At 35.6% G+C, this 19,321-nt stretch overlaps 1 protein-coding gene across 9 annotated transcripts in view; it reads right to left on the bottom strand.

Annotated features, from left to right (window-relative positions):
* The window catches only part of FCHO2 (FCH and mu domain containing endocytic adaptor 2), an 89,387-nt gene that overhangs the window by 17,213 nt on the left and 52,853 nt on the right, over positions 1 to 19,321 (bottom strand). For 3 of the 9 annotated variants that reach the window (XM_042012719.1, XM_042012727.1, XM_042012725.1), the window contains 9 exons: positions 13,223 to 13,277; positions 10,596 to 10,774; positions 9,982 to 9,996; positions 9,549 to 9,573; positions 8,815 to 8,857; positions 7,783 to 7,877; positions 4,036 to 4,545; positions 3,322 to 3,425; positions 270 to 399 (listed from right to left, as the gene is read on the bottom strand). In XM_042012719.1, coding sequence (XP_041868653.1) covers positions 270 to 399; positions 3,322 to 3,425; positions 4,036 to 4,545; positions 7,783 to 7,877; positions 8,815 to 8,857; positions 9,549 to 9,573; positions 9,982 to 9,996; positions 10,596 to 10,774; positions 13,223 to 13,277 — 1,156 coding nt within the window. Of the gene's footprint in view, positions 1 to 269; positions 400 to 3,321; positions 3,426 to 4,035; positions 4,546 to 7,782; positions 7,878 to 8,814; positions 8,858 to 9,548; positions 9,574 to 9,981; positions 9,997 to 10,595; positions 10,775 to 13,222; positions 13,278 to 17,319; positions 17,369 to 19,321 lie in introns of all 9 variants that reach the window. The other 6 variants (XM_042012726.1, XM_042012720.1, XM_042012722.1 and 3 more) reach the window with 6 other exon arrangements.

Here is a 19,321-nt window from a genome sequence, read left to right as displayed (position 1 = left end):
GATGGATATACAAGCATACCAAATAAGAATTCACGGAGTGTTAATTGTGAATAATATTTCCCTAGAGAAAATGCCATAATTGGATCTATGGTCTAATCTAATTTAGTTCACTTTCCTGCGTCTCAGTGTCATTTGGAAGCAGATATTGCAAAGTATGCTCCAAGTACCTAGACTCGCATATGAAACAACTAACTCCAACAAATGGTTCTTGTAACAGGTGCTGAGTTATCCTATTCCTAAAGTAAGATTAAATGGTTAATTAAACTTACCAACTGTAGGTGTGTTTGCTGCACTAAGGGAAGCAGAAGAGGATATAGAAGAAATGCTCTCTGCACGTGCCAAAGGAGCTGCTGGAGGTGGACTTGAGTTAGAGGTCAATGGAGGGCTGAAAGGCCTAGGCTGAAAAAAGAGATTACAAGAATATAACACAAAGTGGTTTTAAAGAGATGAAAAAAACCTTTGTAAATAGAAAAGTTCTTATTTCATGCCCCAATCAATTTCACAGTGTTTCTCAACATAGTTTATTTAATGTTTTACCCTAGTTTTTAGTGTAAAACAGAGAACCTACATTGTCCATTGGAGTAAATTAAATTATTTCATAGATGATAATTTTTTTGACAGAGTAGTCAAGTCTAATATATTTGATTATGCAGCAGCCTGTCAATAATAATAATATAACACAGTATCAGAAACTAAGACTACAGCCCTGTGTATGTGTGGCAAACATGGATTTAGAGAGCTAAAGCAGAGCTGCTAAAGAATTGGAAGTGAGAGCAGCACAGGGCAACTAAAACAGTTGTGACTAGCGTACAGGAGTGAGAGAGGAACAGGCTGTAGGACCAGGGTTTTTTCAGCCCAGAGAACAGAAGCCTAAGAAGAGATTAGCAGTCTCTTACTAGGTAAAAAGGGGCACACAAAGAAGTCTGAGTCAGGCTCTTTTAAGAGACCAAGAGCTACAGAGGAGAAATTTCAGCTGGACTTTGGGAAAAATTCCTTCTTGCAACCTTGTGGTGAAATCCTGAGACAGGTTGCCAGACTGGCAGACTGTAAAATCTCCCACTTTCGAGATTTTCAAAACTCAGCATGTGCCTGAGCAACCTGATACTATTTTGAAGTCAGTCCTTTTTTGAGCAGGTTGGCCTAGAGAACTTAAAAGTCTCTTCCATGCTAAATCTCTGGATGGTTTTAGGATACGCTTAACTGTTAAGGTATTTAAGTAATGATCACGCTGGGATTAACCTATCTGAAATGTTTAGAAACCCCCTAAGCATCATTTTGGCAGGATAACTGTAGAATCCCAGAAGATAAGGGGCTAATGTGTATGTCTGAAACACTGATAGCTGGATGGCTGTAGAGCCAACCAAGGATTGCTGGTAATAACACACAAAGACTGTTGATAATGATCAAGGACTATTGATAATTATCAAGGACTGTTGGTAATAACCAAGGACTGTTGGTACTAATAGACAAGGCCTGCTGGTAATAACCAAAGATTGTTGTTAATAACAAAGGACTGTTGGTACTAACAGATGAGGTCTGCTGGTAATAACCGAGGACGGTTGGTAATAACAAACTGAGAAATAACAAGATGTGGCTGGAGAAGGGGCTATGCAGTGGTAGGCAGCACTTTTCCAGGACAAACATCCTCTTATGGCTCCTGCAGATAAACACAAGTACAGGAACAGCTCAAGTGCAGGAATGAGACAGAGAAGTGGGAATGGACTGTAGGGGGGGGGATCAAGACCACCCAAGGGCCCCAAAGCCCTCTGACTCAGTTCCAGAAAGGTCTGAAAGAATGAACTGTGCATGATAACTGATTTGCATAGAAAGTGAGAAACTTAGCTCCAGGGTGGGGAAAACCTGTCTATAAAAAGGTACCCCCACCAAGCCTGGGTGATACCCCCAGAACACCCCATCAGCTGAACCAACACTGGAACCAGGATCGGTGATCTCTTCTTCTCCCTTTCTCTCCCCCTCTTCCTGTTTAATAAATATGTTCTTTTGTCTCTTCCTTTTTTATTCTACCTTTTTATCCAGAACCCACTGTCATGTGCATATATTGTAGGTCAGGAACTAACATACCAATTTCCATGCCAAGTGCATACTTTAATAATAAAGCTTCGTGAGTTTTGTGGACCCTCTGACTTTAGCCATTCCTTTCGACCACTAGCATTTGTGAATCTTGGGTGTTTCCTTCCCCCTAAGGGCAGGATGTCACTGTAACTTTTTTTCCCCCATTCTATTGCACTTGTTGGCTTTGATAGAGAGTATGAGAATTGCAAAAGGAGTTGACATAATGAAGACAAATGACAACCTTCTACTTGTATCCAGATAATAGCCAATTTCCAAAGCAACAGTATAAAATGAATATAGCTTTGTTCAGGATCATACTTTACAGCAGAACAGTACCAGATAATTTCTATTTAATTATGATGACATGAAGAACAGATTCCTTGGGCTAAGAGCAATTACTACAATTCTGTATTGGAAAGAGAAATAATTTCAAAATTAACTCTGTTCTGATCCTACAGAAAAGCAAAACAGTTTGAAAATGTTTTGTCAGTTTTGTCAAAGCATACAATGAGAATTTTGTTTATAACAAGAATATGGTGAAAATATCTTGCTACTTTGAAGAACAATAAGAGGATTTTACCACAGGCGCATTTTTCCCAGTCAGTAAGTCAAGTGAAATCTGCAGAATACTAATATTTACAGAGGAAATTAAGCATGGCCAAGACTGATAGGCTGTTTGGGTACTTGCATTCTTTACCACATTCCTTATCGGCAAGTGAATCTGCACTACAGGCACATGCAGGCAGCGCACAACCTCTCACTACCCTCATGGGTAACTGCTGTGATCTACCACCTCCCTTCTCCACAAACCAGCAAGGGAGGGAGAAGTCACAACAGGACTACTTTTGTCAATACATGACTGAAAAAACCCCACTCATTTCCCAAAGATTTGGTGATATCCGTAAATCAAAGGAGGTTTGTTAAAAACTTCACTAGTACTTCTACATTTTGAAAACCTCGATCTTTGCATGCACCATCTTTCATTATCAAATTACTGATTTGCTCAATTAAAAACACTCAGCTGAAGCAAAAATTATGGTTTGGACCTTTGTATTGTGTTAATAATTATCTGTTGTAATAAGATTATTATTATAAACTATTACCATGCCTATTTGGCAATGTTGAAAATCTGCTTATATGATTCCTTGAACATAGGCTGGAAAGTAACTTCACTGTAACAGTGTAAACAAATGGTGTATCTGGAATCAAGTCAAAATGGCAAATAAAAAATTAATAATCAGTACATACTATTTCATTAATCCCACTAAGTTTCCCAGTAGACAGCTTTGGTCTTGAAGCAGGCCTTGGTGGGGGTACAATGGTGCCCACAGAAAGAGGAGTGGTGGGCCTCGCTGAAAGAAAGTAAATTTAACAAAATAAATATTACAAAGATCACACTGGACATAAATATTTTTTTACTTGAGTAGAATATCTGGAAGTGATATTTTTATTAGAAGTTCCTATTTTACAAGTGCTATGTTTTAAGAGTTACCACAAATCATAGGTGCTTTTAAAATAGTGCCATGTGATAACCTGAAAAGTGACTCTAAAAACAGCATCATGGGCTTTCTCATTGCTCTCAAGTGATTTTATACCAACCACTCTTGGAAGCTTGTATGTAAAAAGAATTGTTTTGCAAATGCAATTACTTAATCTCTGTGATCTCACTGCTGCCTGACATTCCACAAAAATACATTCCCATTTCTAGAAAAACAACACTGCATAGTTAAAAGAAAGCAATGCCTTTAAATGAATAATTTGAATTTTCTTCATATTTCAAGCTGAATATTTACTTCACAGTCCCAACTGGTATTAACAAGCAGTTTAGTACATTCTAAGTAAGAAGATGAGTTAATTTTAACATCAGTTGAGCAATAATAACAAAAAGAAAAATGAGTCCAAAGCTTGCTTTTTGGAGTCAGTTATTAGCAGAGAGCAGTACAGAATGCATGCTTGGCATACCCTTATTTGTATGAGCACAAGAAGACACTAAACTATAGTCCAGTAGTGCTGAAGATGATGCAGAAGATACTTCAGCAGCAGTGCCAGTTTCTTCAATGAATAATTGTTCATGGCATATAGAGTTATTGAAAAGGTCACTTTGATCCTCAGAAGCACAGCTGTTGGAAGAATTCCCAAGCAAAGCAGAAGAGGCAAGGCAGGCATTTTCAGTTTTAAAATGCAATCTTTGGGGCTCCTTCTTGTCTGTGCTTGTGTGTCTAATAGTAAGAAGTTCATCAGCAAAGAAAATCCACTGACTCTGAGACCGTGAAAAACAGGATAAAGTACTGGTACTCCCTGATGGCGCTGCTGTAACACCAGATTTGCACAAAGTGCTAATGGTAAAGTCTGGTGAGGATGGGCTTGTAGACCCAGAATCTGTCTGGTGTCCAAGCAAAAACTGAGATACTCTACACCCAGGCAAATCAGTGGTAGATGAGGAGGAGCTCCTATTGTGCTCTGTTAGGGTAGCTGAAGGAAAAGGGAAGAATTGAAACTAGGACTGACAATGAAAAGATTAAAATTTCAATATTCAAAAAAGTATTCAATATCCACTGCACAAGGATTACCAGCCAGCATGAAAAATAACTCCTCTACTAAGCTAACCCCCCCCCTTACAAATAAAAGAAAGGAAAAAGCCAGTAACATATCATATGTACCTCATTTGTATTGCCAACCATCTCACTTTCCATTTTTTAGTACATAAAAAAATAATTTATTATGTATCTCTCCACTTAAGGCTCTACTTCTCACAGCTTTCCTTATTTCTCTGACTTCCTACCTGTTGCGATTTAATTTTCTCTCATCTTTGTCTTTTCCTTCTTGCATCCTACTCCATTTTTGGTTCCTCTCCACAGCTTTCTGCTTTTAATCTCCTTCAAAGGCATTTAATCAAACCTACCCTGTTCCTTCCAAAGACTTTGATCCTCTTAGTCCTAACATTTGTAATAGGAAGGTCCAACAGATTTGGCTTTCAGGGGAGTGAATGAAGAAAATACAGGCATGAGATCCAGTCTGATATTTATTCTGTCTCTATCAACCTGTGTCTAGAGAGTAACAATATGGATGAGGCATCATCCACCTCAGTTTTTTTTCCTCTCTCATCCTATAGTCTTCAGACTGCTGAAAAAAGGAGTTTTCCACAAGTATTCCCTGCACTTGCTGTTGCCTGTTGCTCTAGATGACAACAGAAGCAGAAAATGCAAGGTTAGTCAATTCTCAACATCTTGCAGATTGGCAGAGCTAGGAGCAACAGCAGTGACAACCAAAATCAAAAAAAAAGAGAAACACATTTAGAAGTTCAGGTCATAAGTACAGTTGTCCTCTCTACAGTGGCCCTTTTGCCATAAACAAATACATTCTCTAAGTCCACCTGAATGTTAAGAATTTTAACACAGCTTTCCCTTTCTAGCAGATATTTTAACTATGATTCAAAGACTTTAAAATACTACTACAAATCCTATTGAAAAAAAAAGTGATGTTAAGAACTATTTTAAAAGTACATATGGATGAAAATAACAAAGATAACTAAATAGAAGCATTTTTACAGTATCAAGAACTAGCTAAAAAATGTCTGCTGTGTTTGTTCAAGATAACTAAGTTAGCTTAAACTTCTAATAAAGCAAGATTATTCATGGATGACCAAAGATTACTTCAGTGCTGCATAAACCACTGTCTGCTCAAATACCAAGGTAGTTTAAGTGTTCAATGATTAACACAGTTATAAAACAATAGTTAAACAAATGTTTAAACAGTAAGGGACATATACTGTATTCCAAACAACTAATGTATGTAATTTAACTTTTGGATTGAGATTTTTAAAAACTTTAAGCACCATCTTACTACAAACCTTCAAGTCGAAGATAAAACATTGATTTCAAGGAAAATACAATCAGATCAGTTAGTATTTTTTTAAAAACCTCAGAACTAAGTTGCAAGTTAGTAAGCATTAGAACTCAATTTAAACAACAATATGACCTATATTGATCCAATTGGTTTTTTTGCCCCAAATGCATTAGAAATTTGTCATACTTTGGAACACTTACTTTATATTTAACTCTACAGATTATTTCACAAATGTAAATATTTTAGATAACACCTAGAACAACAATCCTTTAAATAATTCCAGTGAACTGAAGGGCTCTGTGCATAAGCCTCATGGGTATGAGGACTAGGGTAGATGACTTCCTACCAGATATAGCTACAGAGGATATTATGGATCTCTGTCATTATTCATCAACCAGAGACTACTTTCTCCACAGTTCTGCTGCCAGGAGGGACTGTATGAAGATTTCCTAATGTGCTTTAACTTCCCTTGCAGGCACAGCAATAAACACCTGAATACAGCTACAACCACCAACACAACAAGTTAAGTATCCTCTGCCTTTCTCTGCAGACTCCAACACCAGAGCAAAGCTATCAAAACAGAATATTTTAAGAAAGCACCACGTCTTTTCAGAATATTCCAGTAATATATCTGTCTCTAGAATTTAGTCTTAAATGTGTTACCACACATGGTGGATTCACTAGCCAATACTACTGACTAATTATGTAAGTCAGGATGAGAAAGTTATGATGAATTCTGTAAGCTGGATTTGTTAAAACCGTAAGCTTTAAGAAACACGAGTTTGTAGTGAAAGACGAAGTTCTACTTAGATTCTGAAGTGTTACAAAGCAATGTTGATTGTTGCTAAAAGAACATTACTAAAGCCAAGGAGAAGTAACATGACTTCTTCAGAATTCTCCTATATGTAATCTTCCTTACTGTTCTTCAATCTGCATGATCAAGCACAGAAGAAAACTGCTAGAAAGCCATGATCATGAACAAAGAATTGAGGACTATCTTTGGAATACAACTACTTCATTAAAAAACATCAGTGGACATACTTCCTTTCTCAGGTGTGTGGGAGGAGAAAAATGTCTACATTAAAAGAAAATTAAGATTTTGGAGTACAGATACACAGCAGGTAGACTGAAAAGAACTATGGAACTATCTTTTGCAAAGACTGGGTTTCAGGAAAACCTGCCAGTGTCCTACCAACACTAATATTCTGCAACCCAAAATTCCCATGCAACATAGGCTCTCTCCCCCACCTCCCATACTCCACACACCATTCTTTTCCTTGCAATATCCCTGCTTTCAGGATCTCAGCTTAATTCAAGTCTCAGGCCTGCCATTTTTATCCATCTCCCCTTGGATTATGCCTTCACATCTCCTAACAGAATCATGCTTTCCTACAGGAAACAAGTTTCCCACAGCAAAGCTCTGCAATGCCTTTGTACTACATTGCCCAATCGACTTTCCTGGAAAGAAGAAATCCATCCCTATTCATTGTGCTTTTTTCATTCAGCTTTTCTCACAGTTGCTGCAAAAACCTCCATTTAATCTCCCAGCCCTACCAGCTGAAAAAAAAAGGATTACATTATTGGTGAGCAATTTTTCAGTAAGTATGAGAAGGCAATAAAAAAAGGCAGGAGCAAGACAGAATTTTCCTAAAGAGTCTAGCACTCCCTCTTCCCTCTTGTTTTCTAGCTTGAAAGCCTCATATACTGCATTCTCAGTTGTGTAGTATTTCTAAGACAGTGTACTGCTGTATAAAATTCTATCATTTATGCGTCAAAACAAAGCCCCTCGCAATAACTGAAGAAATGACACCAGAACATCCTGAAATATATGGAGAAAACATTTTCTACTACCAAATATTTTACCTGAGGAGGATGAGGATGCCAAGGAAGCTGAAGAGGAAGATTCAAGAGAAGTGCTGAAGAGTGGATCCCATGCCAGGAAGTCACTGTTCCCCTTTCTATATTAGGAGTTACAATTGGAATAGAAATGAAATATTTATGAAATAGAAAATTTCATAAAAATCATAAACTTCATAGTAGTTTGATAATGTAATAATTATAGTAATCTCAGAATAGTTTGGGTTCGAAGGGATCTTTAAAAATCCTGTTCCAACCATGCTGACATCCACTAGACCGGGTTGTTCAAAGCCCCTTCCAGACTGGCCTTGAACATTTCCAGAGACAAGGCATCCAGAACTTCTCTGAGCGACCTGTTTCCATGTCTCATCACCCTCACAGTAAAGAATTTCTTCCACATATTTAATATAAAACTACTCTCAGTTTAAAGCCATTCTTCCTAGTCCTAGCACTACGTGACCCATGTACAAAGTCCCTCAATAATATGATAAAAAATTTGACAAATAATTCTATATTAGTCTTTGCATCTAAAAAGAAAATAATTAAAGTTGCAGGTTGAAGAACTGATTTGCACAAAAGGAGACTATCTTAGCCAACACCTAGGTGCAAATTTGTGTGTGGACATACTTCATAATGTCAGTTAAGTAACTGTGATTTTTGAGACCTGTATCTTCAAATTCATTTATTTCAGTGTATATACACATAAGCAATGTATGCAGATCCGTGTAAATTTGGGGTTTGCAATCTGTTCTTTACCATGGAACACTCTTAGACAGAAAATAAATCTGTCTTATTTAGAAACATTGTGTAGCCATGTAATTATAAATATCAACTGAGACAGATCACAATAAATCAAATGTATTAGAAGGGGTAAACAAATGATGGAAACATGCATTGATACACTTAGTCTTATAATGCAATAGAGTTACAACTTAAAACAGGACTCAGCTGTCATTTCCAATGAGTTTCTGAGTATTAGAAAAATAAGAACAAATTCCTGCAAAACTGCATTTGATAGAATTTTAAATTTGAACTTACTCATTAATTGGAGCAGAAAGTTTTGATTTTGTTAACTCTTCGCCTAAGAAAAAGATACAGCATTATCACTAAAACTGTGAAATATAAAATAAAAATTTCATTTTCAATATAAAAAGATAGTTAATGTTGACAGTTCAAAACAAATTACTATTAAAATGGGAAAAAGAAAATTTATTATTTCTGATAACTTAGGTTTAGATTTTCCTGAAATACAAGAAGACTACACAGAGCAATGTATTTCATGAGGAAGTAGTGTTTACTTGAAATTTCCTCCTTGGACTGTATTGTTTACATCAATACTGTTCTTCAGCAAATCTGGCCTGGTTTCCCACTGAATGCCCCCTCCGCCCCCCACATAATAGAAGCTAATGCTCTGTCCTCTGTGTCGTTATTTTACATCATACACAGAGTGTGCTTTGCTGGTTTGTGGGTCGTACTAAACTTGATCAAGTGGAAGGGTTTCAGGAACTTGCACTGGAGTTTCTTACATGGGGTAATCCCCTTTGGCATCTGGATGTGTTCCTCATTACTGTCAGAGACAGGTTCATCTGGTCCCCACAACAGAGAACAGCCAAGTACATAGATAAGAAAGAGGTATATAAAACTAACAAGAGAAAAATTTTGTTCCCTTTATAATACAGATATTTAAGAAGTTTATGTATCCAACAATTAAAAAAAGGAATTTGTTTTCATTCTATGTTAAAAAACTAACAGACTAAAAGATTCACACTTACTGGATGAATTTTGATTCATCTGTGCCTGAAACAGGAAAAAAAGATTAGGAGTAAGTTCTTCTACTGTGAAATAAAGCACTTAATAGTCCCAGAGTTCTTAATTCCACTCAACTTCCTATGAGGTATTTTGCTTTCAGTGCCAGGTAAAAACATCATGAGCTTGTGGAAGACCATGGAACATGAGCCTGGACAGAGAAACCAGTGTGCATCTGCCACACCAGTATGAAAATGCAGGAATAAATAGTATAGAGCTGACAAAGGGAGCAGCATTTTAAAATCTCTTTACTGGTTGGGACAGTAAAACAGCTTATATATCTATCACACAGTATAGATGAAACAAAACATTCCTCATGTTTTCCCAACAACTCCCCACGCATACTACACTTACTTGGTTTTAACTAAAAATGCAAATAAAAAGCCATTCTCTACTTACAGGACTGTGTCTCTGCTTTCAAAATGTGGTGAGAGAAAAGAAAGAAAAATTATTAATATGTTATGCACACTATTCTCCTTAAAATCAGAACCAGTCTTATTCTGATCTGAATCTTGTACTAGCATACTCTAATATTATTTATCATCTGGTGGCATAAAGGATTATTCTGTGAATTGGCAGGATACGTCAATAAAGCTGTACTGCAAATATTACATGTATCTTCATTATAAGATCTGTTTTAAAAAACTTGTATGTTATTGAAAATGAATTAGCAAATTATGTTAAAAGCCATGCTTGGCTAACTCTAAGATGTAATTGAATGTCTTGCGTTGTAATGTAATTGAATGTTGTGGTGGCAACAGCACAAAGACAAGAACTGAGCACTCAAGAGACTCATTGGGAAGTTTAAATACGAGAAAAGTACTTAATGTTATATTGCAATAAAAAAGTGCAATACAAATACATTGGAATATAAAGTGTACCAAAAATGACCTAGTGCACAAGAAAAAAGGATCATTGAACCTAGAATAAATTCTGAACACTATAATATATGTTTACACTACAGTTTCTTTACCACTTTTCTACACATTAAAAATATGAGGAACAAAACTTACAGATATTGCTGGAGAAAGAGTGATGTTCCCTATAGACACTTTTAATTCATCCAAAGAAGGCATAGTGTATTGAGAGCTGCTATTGGGCTGGACAGGTTTTATTTCCACATGGAACCTCCTGGGTTCATCATCTTCAGAGTCAGAATCGCTGGATGAATAGAAATGGTTCTCTTTGGTATGTTTTTCTCAGTTAAGGTGGAAATACCACAAAGTCATCTGCTTAATCTACTTCATAATTATGCTCCACAAAATGCTCATTTAAGTGACCTCTTTGTGCACTTACTTACACCCACAGTCCAAAAATCACAAATCAGAGTTAAAATTTAGGGGTTTATTCCACTTATCTTCATAATGATGATTCTGTTCAGAAAAACATGATGTCATAACTGAAGAACGGCACTATCTGTTATATAACTGAACAACTGCATATTTGAAGGCATGAGGTTAAATTTAAGATTCTAGAGCAGCAACACTTCTGCATGTTCAAATTATAATTTGCAAGACTCCAACAGGGATTCTAACAGACGTATGGAAAATGTAGAAATCTTTTAAACCGAGTGAAGAAAAGCCTAGGTTCTTTAATAAGCAGTGAAATGCCCTTGGTACCTGTACCTAACACTAACAGAGAAGGAAAGAACAGGAGCTACCGTTACCTGCTCCTTTTACAGTGTGGCATTGAAAATTTTACAAGAAAGGATGCCAGAAGGCTGCACAGTAAACTGAACAATATCAACTGCTTAAAGTACTGCCATCTTGGGAAAAAAAGGAATCACAATGACATCTCAGCCTTCAAAATAAGGAAAATGTAACAGCCCTTTATATGCACAGGAGCTGCACTGAAGAAAACTGCATCTGTTTTGGCAAGAAAAACTTGAAAATTTCCCTCTACAGAAATACAAAAGTTTTGTACCACCTGGAAGAACTGTACATATTCTCTAAGTGGCTTCTGTTATTTTCACCTGAAAATATGACAGACATTTGCATTAAATTCCTTCAAACTATTCCCTAACACAGTTTTGAACCTGAACCTTAAAGACATTCCAAACCTACTTCAGCTGAAAGGATCTGAAAGTTGTGGTGAGGAAAAAGCCATATATCTTCATCTGACAGACTACCTGTTCCTTCAAAATGAAGCTGTAGAAAAGGTTTCAAAGACAAGTAATTTTAATTTCATCAAAAGATTTCTTGTCCTGAAAATTATCACTGACCATCAAGATTCATTTCGTACAAATAAGACAGTTCTTGTAAAGTGCTTTGCCAATACAGATTTAAGTCAGACTTATTGACTGTCATTATAATTAATGTCCTCCAAAAATTATTTCAAGAGCTCCCATCAACAGAATAAATTTCTAGAGGCTAAGGGAGGAAAAGAGGAAGGGAGCTTGAATCTGTTCAAGATTTTCAGAAGCTGAAGTACTACCTCATTACAGATTGCAAATCACTGATATTTTTCACTGAATGCATGCCTTTTCTCTTGTTTCACAACAAAAAAAGAGATAATAAAAAAAAGGATGTCCAGATGAGTCATTCATTACAAGTATGAATGTTGTTTTCTTCTCTCTCACTTTTAGAAATACATGCAAAGCATGAAGTAATACTCCTCTCAGAACTGGATAAAAGTCTGTCACTCTTATATCACTTTTGTAAATAGGAAATAATGTCAACTGCTTTTGTTGCTACAGGACTCTTCCATGTGGGCATTAGAGGCATATTCTGCAAAGTTGATGAAAACAAAGAAGTTATTATTATGAACTGGCCCACCGCAATGAGCTGTTAACTGCTTAAAAGTTTTTGCAATTTAAGGTAATTTTACAGCCTAAATTCACTTTTCATCTGAAGTACCTAGAAAATTCAGTGAATACATTACCAAAAATTAGCTATCTTGCTAACATACTAGGCTTGCTTAGATCTATGGTAATTATACCCAGCTATTAAGAAGAGCATTCCTCTGTGATGGTAGGGAAAAAAGAGGACAAGAATTTTCCTCCAAAGCAACAGGGGAATGGCAGAGAAAAAATCTTGAGCCTCCATAAATGTGACTCAGAAGAAAATCTATTCTGTATATGAAAGCTACTATTAAAAAGACAGTAAAAGCTAAAAGCACCAACTGGAAACAGCATGTGGTGTAATGCCTTCATTAAGTAACAGAAATTCTATTTCTACACTGCTGGAGCTCCCAATCATCTTAATGGCACTATAAAAAAATGGGAGGGTGCAGGTATAGTACAGATAACCACACCATCCACTTTAAAAAGTTTGCAGACTTTACTTTATAAACTCTCTGAGATCTTTTCAAGGAGAGAGATCTGCATGGAAGATTTTGTTCTGGCTATTTTTTTTCTTTTTATTTTTACTGTCCTTTTAAAGTTTCCTTAAGGGAACTTCTCAGTTCACTATGGTTCCTTTTAAAGAGACCTGATCTAATCTAATCTGTAACATTTAACATGTAACACCACATCTAAGAAAAAATTTGGTTCATTTTACAAAAGATATGAATGTAAGAATACAAGGTTGAAACATAGGCATAAATGTCATTTATCTTTCTTAACTCTTTAGGCAGTACTTCCTCTCTCCAAAGAACTGTAGTAACATCAAATAACTTGGCATAACAATAGTAAAAAGGATATCCTGTGTTGCTTCTGGTTTAATGCTGTATCCTTCATCATCTACATCAGGAAAGTTCTAAAAATAACAACAAAAATTATGCTATTGACAAATAACTAAAAAACAATGTGGTTCTTACATCAGGCTGAATTTTACATCATTGACAACTTAAAATTACAACATTATTCAACATTATTAGTTATCTGAAGTTACGGCCTGTCATTCAGAAATTATGTGACAAGATACCTCAGCACAAAATGTAACAAAAGAAGCTCTAAATTCCCTGTGAAAACTGGCAAGTTTGCAATGCGTCAACTTTTACTAATCAATCACTAATTAATTACCAATTGATTAACTACTAATCAATTACTTTATCAAAAAGGACAGAAATTAACATTAGTTTAGCTTTAGGACTGAGTTAAATTAGCCTACCATTCTCTTGGCCCCAGAAAATTTTCTCAGTTTTTACTGCTCTCAGCTAAGACACAAGATGTTCTGATGGTGCAGAGGCAAAACCTGTATTAAGTACTAGTCAATATTTAAATATGCAAGCAAAAGCACAGGTTGCAACTTCCACTCCCCCTAGAAAAGGCAGCATGCCTGCACTGTTGCTTCAGAAAAGAATATCCACATCACAAGTGCTCAAAATTTTATTCCAAAGTTTTCCTTTACACATCTCCAACACTATCCTGAATCTTCAAAGCCAATAAGCATCTGGGAACATAAGACAAGTTCTTTTTTTTCGTTCTTGCAGGCAATTAAATAGAAATTGAAAAGAATTATGTTAAAATAACTTAGAATGCTAAGCTAAGCATATAACTTCATTAAAAAAACTTTGGAGAAGAGAGAAACAAATCTCTAAGATTATCTAAATTTTAAAAATGCACAAAACCCCCACATCATGTATATTATATATATGTAGCTACGTAGATACTTTCCCCACTCAGAAGAAAAACATCCACTCACAACTTTGTATGCATAGGCAGTGTATGTGAACTGCTAAATGTTTCAGTACATTTATCACAAAAAAACCACAACCAAGGTGTCTTCAAAATGCAGTGATTTTAGCAGTTATTAATATCTTATAAAAATTAGACTGTGGAGACATACATATAAAAATATATATAATATAAAAGTGACTTCTTCTAGTGTAGCAATCAGTTTATTCTATCAGAAAGCAGGTATTGGGAAGCAATTTGACCAACAGATATGTATACACAGTATGGCCAAAATGTAATTTATTAGAAATCATGAGATACAACAAAATGACTTTTGCTGGTGATTTCAAGTGGACAAGCAAGGAAATTCATGACTTCAGCTAAAATTTGAAGCCAAGTTTAAAGAGAATATCTCTGAATAGCTTTTGAAGTACAGAAGACAAACATTAAAGTGATTAGAATGTAGTTATCCTTCTGTTTCTTTTACATGTATCACAAATGGGATCTCTGGTAATTTACTAAGAAAGATTCTCCTCTATACAGGTCCCTAAATTTAGCACTTCTAAAATAAATGGAATTTACACATAGCTCAAACTTTCTGCTAAAAAAAGTGTAAGAAATAGAATCCTGTACAGATGTAAGACTGTACCAAATTAAATACTACATCAAACTAAGGCCAAAACCCAACATTTAAGCTCTCCAACCTTAAAATATAGAACATATAGATGGAATTTCTTGAAATATTTGTAGGATCTAGACTTCACTGCTATTTGATTAATAAGTAAATAAATAAGAACAACAACAACAAAAAAAAGTAGGAAGACTACAATCACACGGTCCAATACTTTAGCTCTACTCGCTCAAATCAGGGTTCTTAGCTACGCTTGACCTCAAGCTGACCTTGTTTATATACCAGAAACCACTAATGAAACTTGACATCAAAGTAAACAGAACAAAAATATACAGCTAAAGGGTAAGTATATTTTCTTGTAACACTAAAAATTCTGAATTCTGAAATTATTTTAGTTGTCATACTAGGTAATTTTCCATAGATCAGGATCATTCATGGTTAAGAAGAATTGAAAAGCAATGAAAATCGTTAAATATACAACATTTAATTTTTCTTACAGCTGGTCCATATATGTAAAGTATATTATTACTGGGCTGACACAGCACACGCAATGTAGCTGGAAAAACTATTCTGATATAAAATTGTGAGAGAACTTAGTTTGTAGAAGTTATTTTCATTGCATTATTTTTAATTTACTGAATAATCTCTAGGATGAAGTAAGTCCTTAGAATGCAATAAAATCTTAAACTGTTTTACTTTCTTTCTTAATACTTTCATGATAATTATTTCTGGTCTTGCTAATATACTTGAATCATCTGTTCCTCAGAAATAGCCCTTTAGCATGCAGTCAGTTTTCGCAACTTCATGTACATAACAGAGACGGATACTTAACAGCTTAAGTTCTGAACACAGGAGAAGAAAATTCCTTCCTTCTTTTTCAGCTGGTCTATGTTACCACTTTTTTTCTAGCCCTGTATAGAAAACATAATTTTTTTTCCAATATCTAAAATTTAAATGTAATTTCAAAAATCTGACTCTCAGCAGTGTATACAGACATAAATAATTTGCTTTTTATTTCCAGCCTTTTCAGTAATTCAGATCGATCTTGTGCCAATTTATGATCATTCTTAACACCTGCTTTAATTAATGAGACACTGAATTTATATTTTTGTGTAAACCAACATAAAAAATGGGTGGAAGAGATACTTGATATACCTTTGAATAGACAAAGGCAAATTGTGTCACAAACAAGCAAAACGGTACCTCACAATCTTATAAGTAGTAATTTCAAAATACTGTTCTCAATATTATGAATGGTTGAACCAGTGAATGTTCTGGTTTCTGAAATACCAACATTTTATTTGCAAATCTACATTTAATAACAGTGGTAGATAACACAGCAGCTTGAGAGAGACCCATACTCACGAATCTGATGCTAATGAAGGCATGTACATCTATCTGACTAATTTTTCTCCCTTCTCCACACTCCTACAGTTACAGAACTATATATTATGTCATGGACAACAATGTGTCTTAAGTATCAGGCACACAACACAGACAAGACCTGATTTGCCTATCATGTTGATCAGAGGTTAAGCTCACAACCTGCATGTATACCTGTATAATTTTTGAACTTCAGCACACAAGATGATGGTCTTTGCAAACTTTGGCCTTTGGGAAAAGTTACTATTAATATGATGGGGATGAAGGTCTGGTTTAGTCCCCTACACAAACATGCGTAGTGGTCTTTGCAGTCAAAAAAATCCCAACAACCTCATTATGCATGCAAATTGAACTCTGCAGAAGTAACTGGAATGGTGGACTTCCAGGAAGCCTTTTTGAGGTTCTGTTAAGCAATTAAACATGCAGCTTTAAAAGCCACAGTTTTCCCTGTGTTTGCAGATGTAATACAACACATTAATTGAGATCTTATATAGCTTTAAACATACACCAGAAGCTTAGGTGTATACCTTTGTCTTTGTCTTGGTATATTCAACAAGCATTCTGGGGTGAATAGTTTTTCAAAGAAGTAAAGCATAAGGCCTTGATAAATAAAATATAACTGCCTATATAAGAAGCTTGAGGACCAAGCATTCCAGTGACAAAACATATTTTTTTAGTTTTGGTGAATAATTTATTTCATTTTCCTTGCTCTGTCCCATCTGTCATCCAAAAGTGATGGAAGAAGCCACACCATTACCATGTCATTAGTGTCTCTGGGCTACATACAAAGGACAAGGGAGGAACATATGGAGCATACTGCAGTCTAGCTACTTCATTTGGCCCTTCCTCTGTGCTGTTGACAGGCTGGTCATCAGTCAAGAAGCGAAGAACCTTCACTATGCTCCAGTTTGATTTCTTCATATTTCCTTTTCTCCTGGGATAACTACAGTGGTTATGAGAGCTCCTTATCAAGTTTTCCTGAAGGTATGCTTCAAGATGCAGTGCAGCTGAACAGCTCACTCTGCTTTTTTCTGCCAGAACTCAACTGACTTCCTGTAATCCAGGTGAGGACTCTAAGTAAGCAGCTGAATCTCATAGGCTGGAACAAGAGAACAAAAAGCCTCTCCACTTTAGACATACTTGAGATGAAAATTTGACTCTGGCATACCCTTAGGTTAAGACAGAAGCAGAATATTGGCCTCCTCTCCTTAGGGTGCCTATTAACCCAAAAGACACAGAAGAAGAGAGTAGACAGTCAGTTTCTCCTATTGTTAGAAATGCAGAAATAAAGAAAAATGGGTATTCAAAGTGCCCCTGTCTTGTGCTGTGATAGAAAGCCTTGTCCTCTGTATCAATAGCAGCTACTCAAAATCAAATGCTGTAAAATGCAAATAAAGAAAAATATTTTAATTTCACTAAACATTAGGTTACGCCTGTGCTCCACTTCTCAGAATCTGATGGCTCCAAATTCAACCAGTCCCCAACAACAAAAATGGTCCATAATTCTATATAACTGTAATTATGCTACACTCGCATGTGAAGAGGTTAATGAAAAGTTCTGGATGCCTTGATATGTGTTTGCATTTCAGTTTCCCATGAAAAAAAAAACTTTCAGCATTATGTTCTGCACATCTGTGACTCCCTTCTTAATTACTTTTGAACTTACTGGACAATTTCAAATGGATTTGACAGACAGAACAGAGAACTCAAAGATAATTACATTGCTACGGTCTTCATGAAAATAGGCAGTGAAGTAGAAGGAGATCAGCAAGCATCCCAGCCAAGGGAAAGGTTGCAATCCCAATTCAGATCTTGCTGGACACAAGTGGAACCTTGTAAAAGCTTACCCAAAATGAAAGTTTCTTTTAGACCTCCTATCTTCCTAGGGAACATCTCTAGAGACATGGCAAACTCATGGGAAACAAGACAGTTAGTTCAGCCTTTATAAAAACTTTCTAAGCCAAAACCCCCATACAGAGTCAGCCCTCAGTTGCTATCTCTTTCTAGTGCACACACTTCCTACTACAAACTTTCCACTTTTCTTAATTATCAAGGTTTAGCTTAATTAAAGTTACACTACAGATTGACATATAAAAAACTCAGGAATTTTAAATCTCATGAGATATTGTCACCTATATTTAAACAGAGACTGCTTATTGAAGTGGTCAACCTTTTTAACAAACACCAGTTCTTAGTCCACAGCTGCCTACTTATGAGCACATGAAGACCTCTTACCAAAAAAATACTTACAGGAATTAACATTTTCTTAATTTATTTTTCAGTATATATAATCTGACAGCTACAAAAGCGGATCTGTTTTACTACAGATAAATTTGAGAATGTCCATTCTGGGACAAAAGACATTTTTTAGGACCACCTCACCATTTTGTTTTTGGAAACGAAGAATACAATACTGCATTATAAATTTTGGACTAGTGAGAAGGCCTTCATGGTATTGACTACATAGTATGTTCAAAGATCCACAGTAGCACACAGAACTAGTAGATAATGTATAGAAGTCAGTTCTTCCTAGATCCTTAACTTGAAATTTTTCAGTATTTTACCTTGGTACTTATGTTTTCATATAATTGTAGAGTGATTATTTCTTACATTCCTTTCACACAATTAAAATTCTTGAAAAATAAACAAAAGCCACCTTTTAAAAAATGATCACATTAATCATACATATGCCAGACAGGTTTTCTGTAAGCGACCAAAACTGATAAAATAATTGGAACATCTCGAGTTGAATTTTCTGAGGTCTGTTCCTCAGTATTTCCTAGCAATCAAACACGAATTATAATTGCCTTAATTTTTTTGTTTGTTTAATAATAGGTTTCCAAGTTCAAGTTCTTGAAATGTGTAATTTATTGCAAATATCCATAAAAACAAATCCTCCTAGAGATAATACACATGGTTTAAACTATTTAGATCAGGTTTGAAAAATCAAACAGAAAGGAAATGCAAAAGTAAAAACCAAGAAAAATTAAAACCATTTGAAATGAGACATTTCAGAAGAGGACTCCAACCTTAAAACATAAAAGCACAATGGATTGCTTGTTTGTAAGGGGTGAAACGAATCTCATATCTCAAATCATTTTTTCACTAGAATTACAGTAATGATTTCTGCTATTAAAGCATTCTATCACTCTACAGAATACCGCTGTTGC

Source organism: Corvus kubaryi, unplaced genomic scaffold (assembly GCF_017639235.1).
Source record: "Corvus kubaryi isolate FWS band 111438036 unplaced genomic scaffold, C.kubaryi_AGA036_p1.0 split1-37296, whole genome shotgun sequence".
In the NCBI taxonomy this organism is placed as follows: Eukaryota; Metazoa; Chordata; class Aves; order Passeriformes; family Corvidae; genus Corvus; species Corvus kubaryi.
This window is presented reverse-complemented; position numbering and strand designations above follow the sequence as displayed.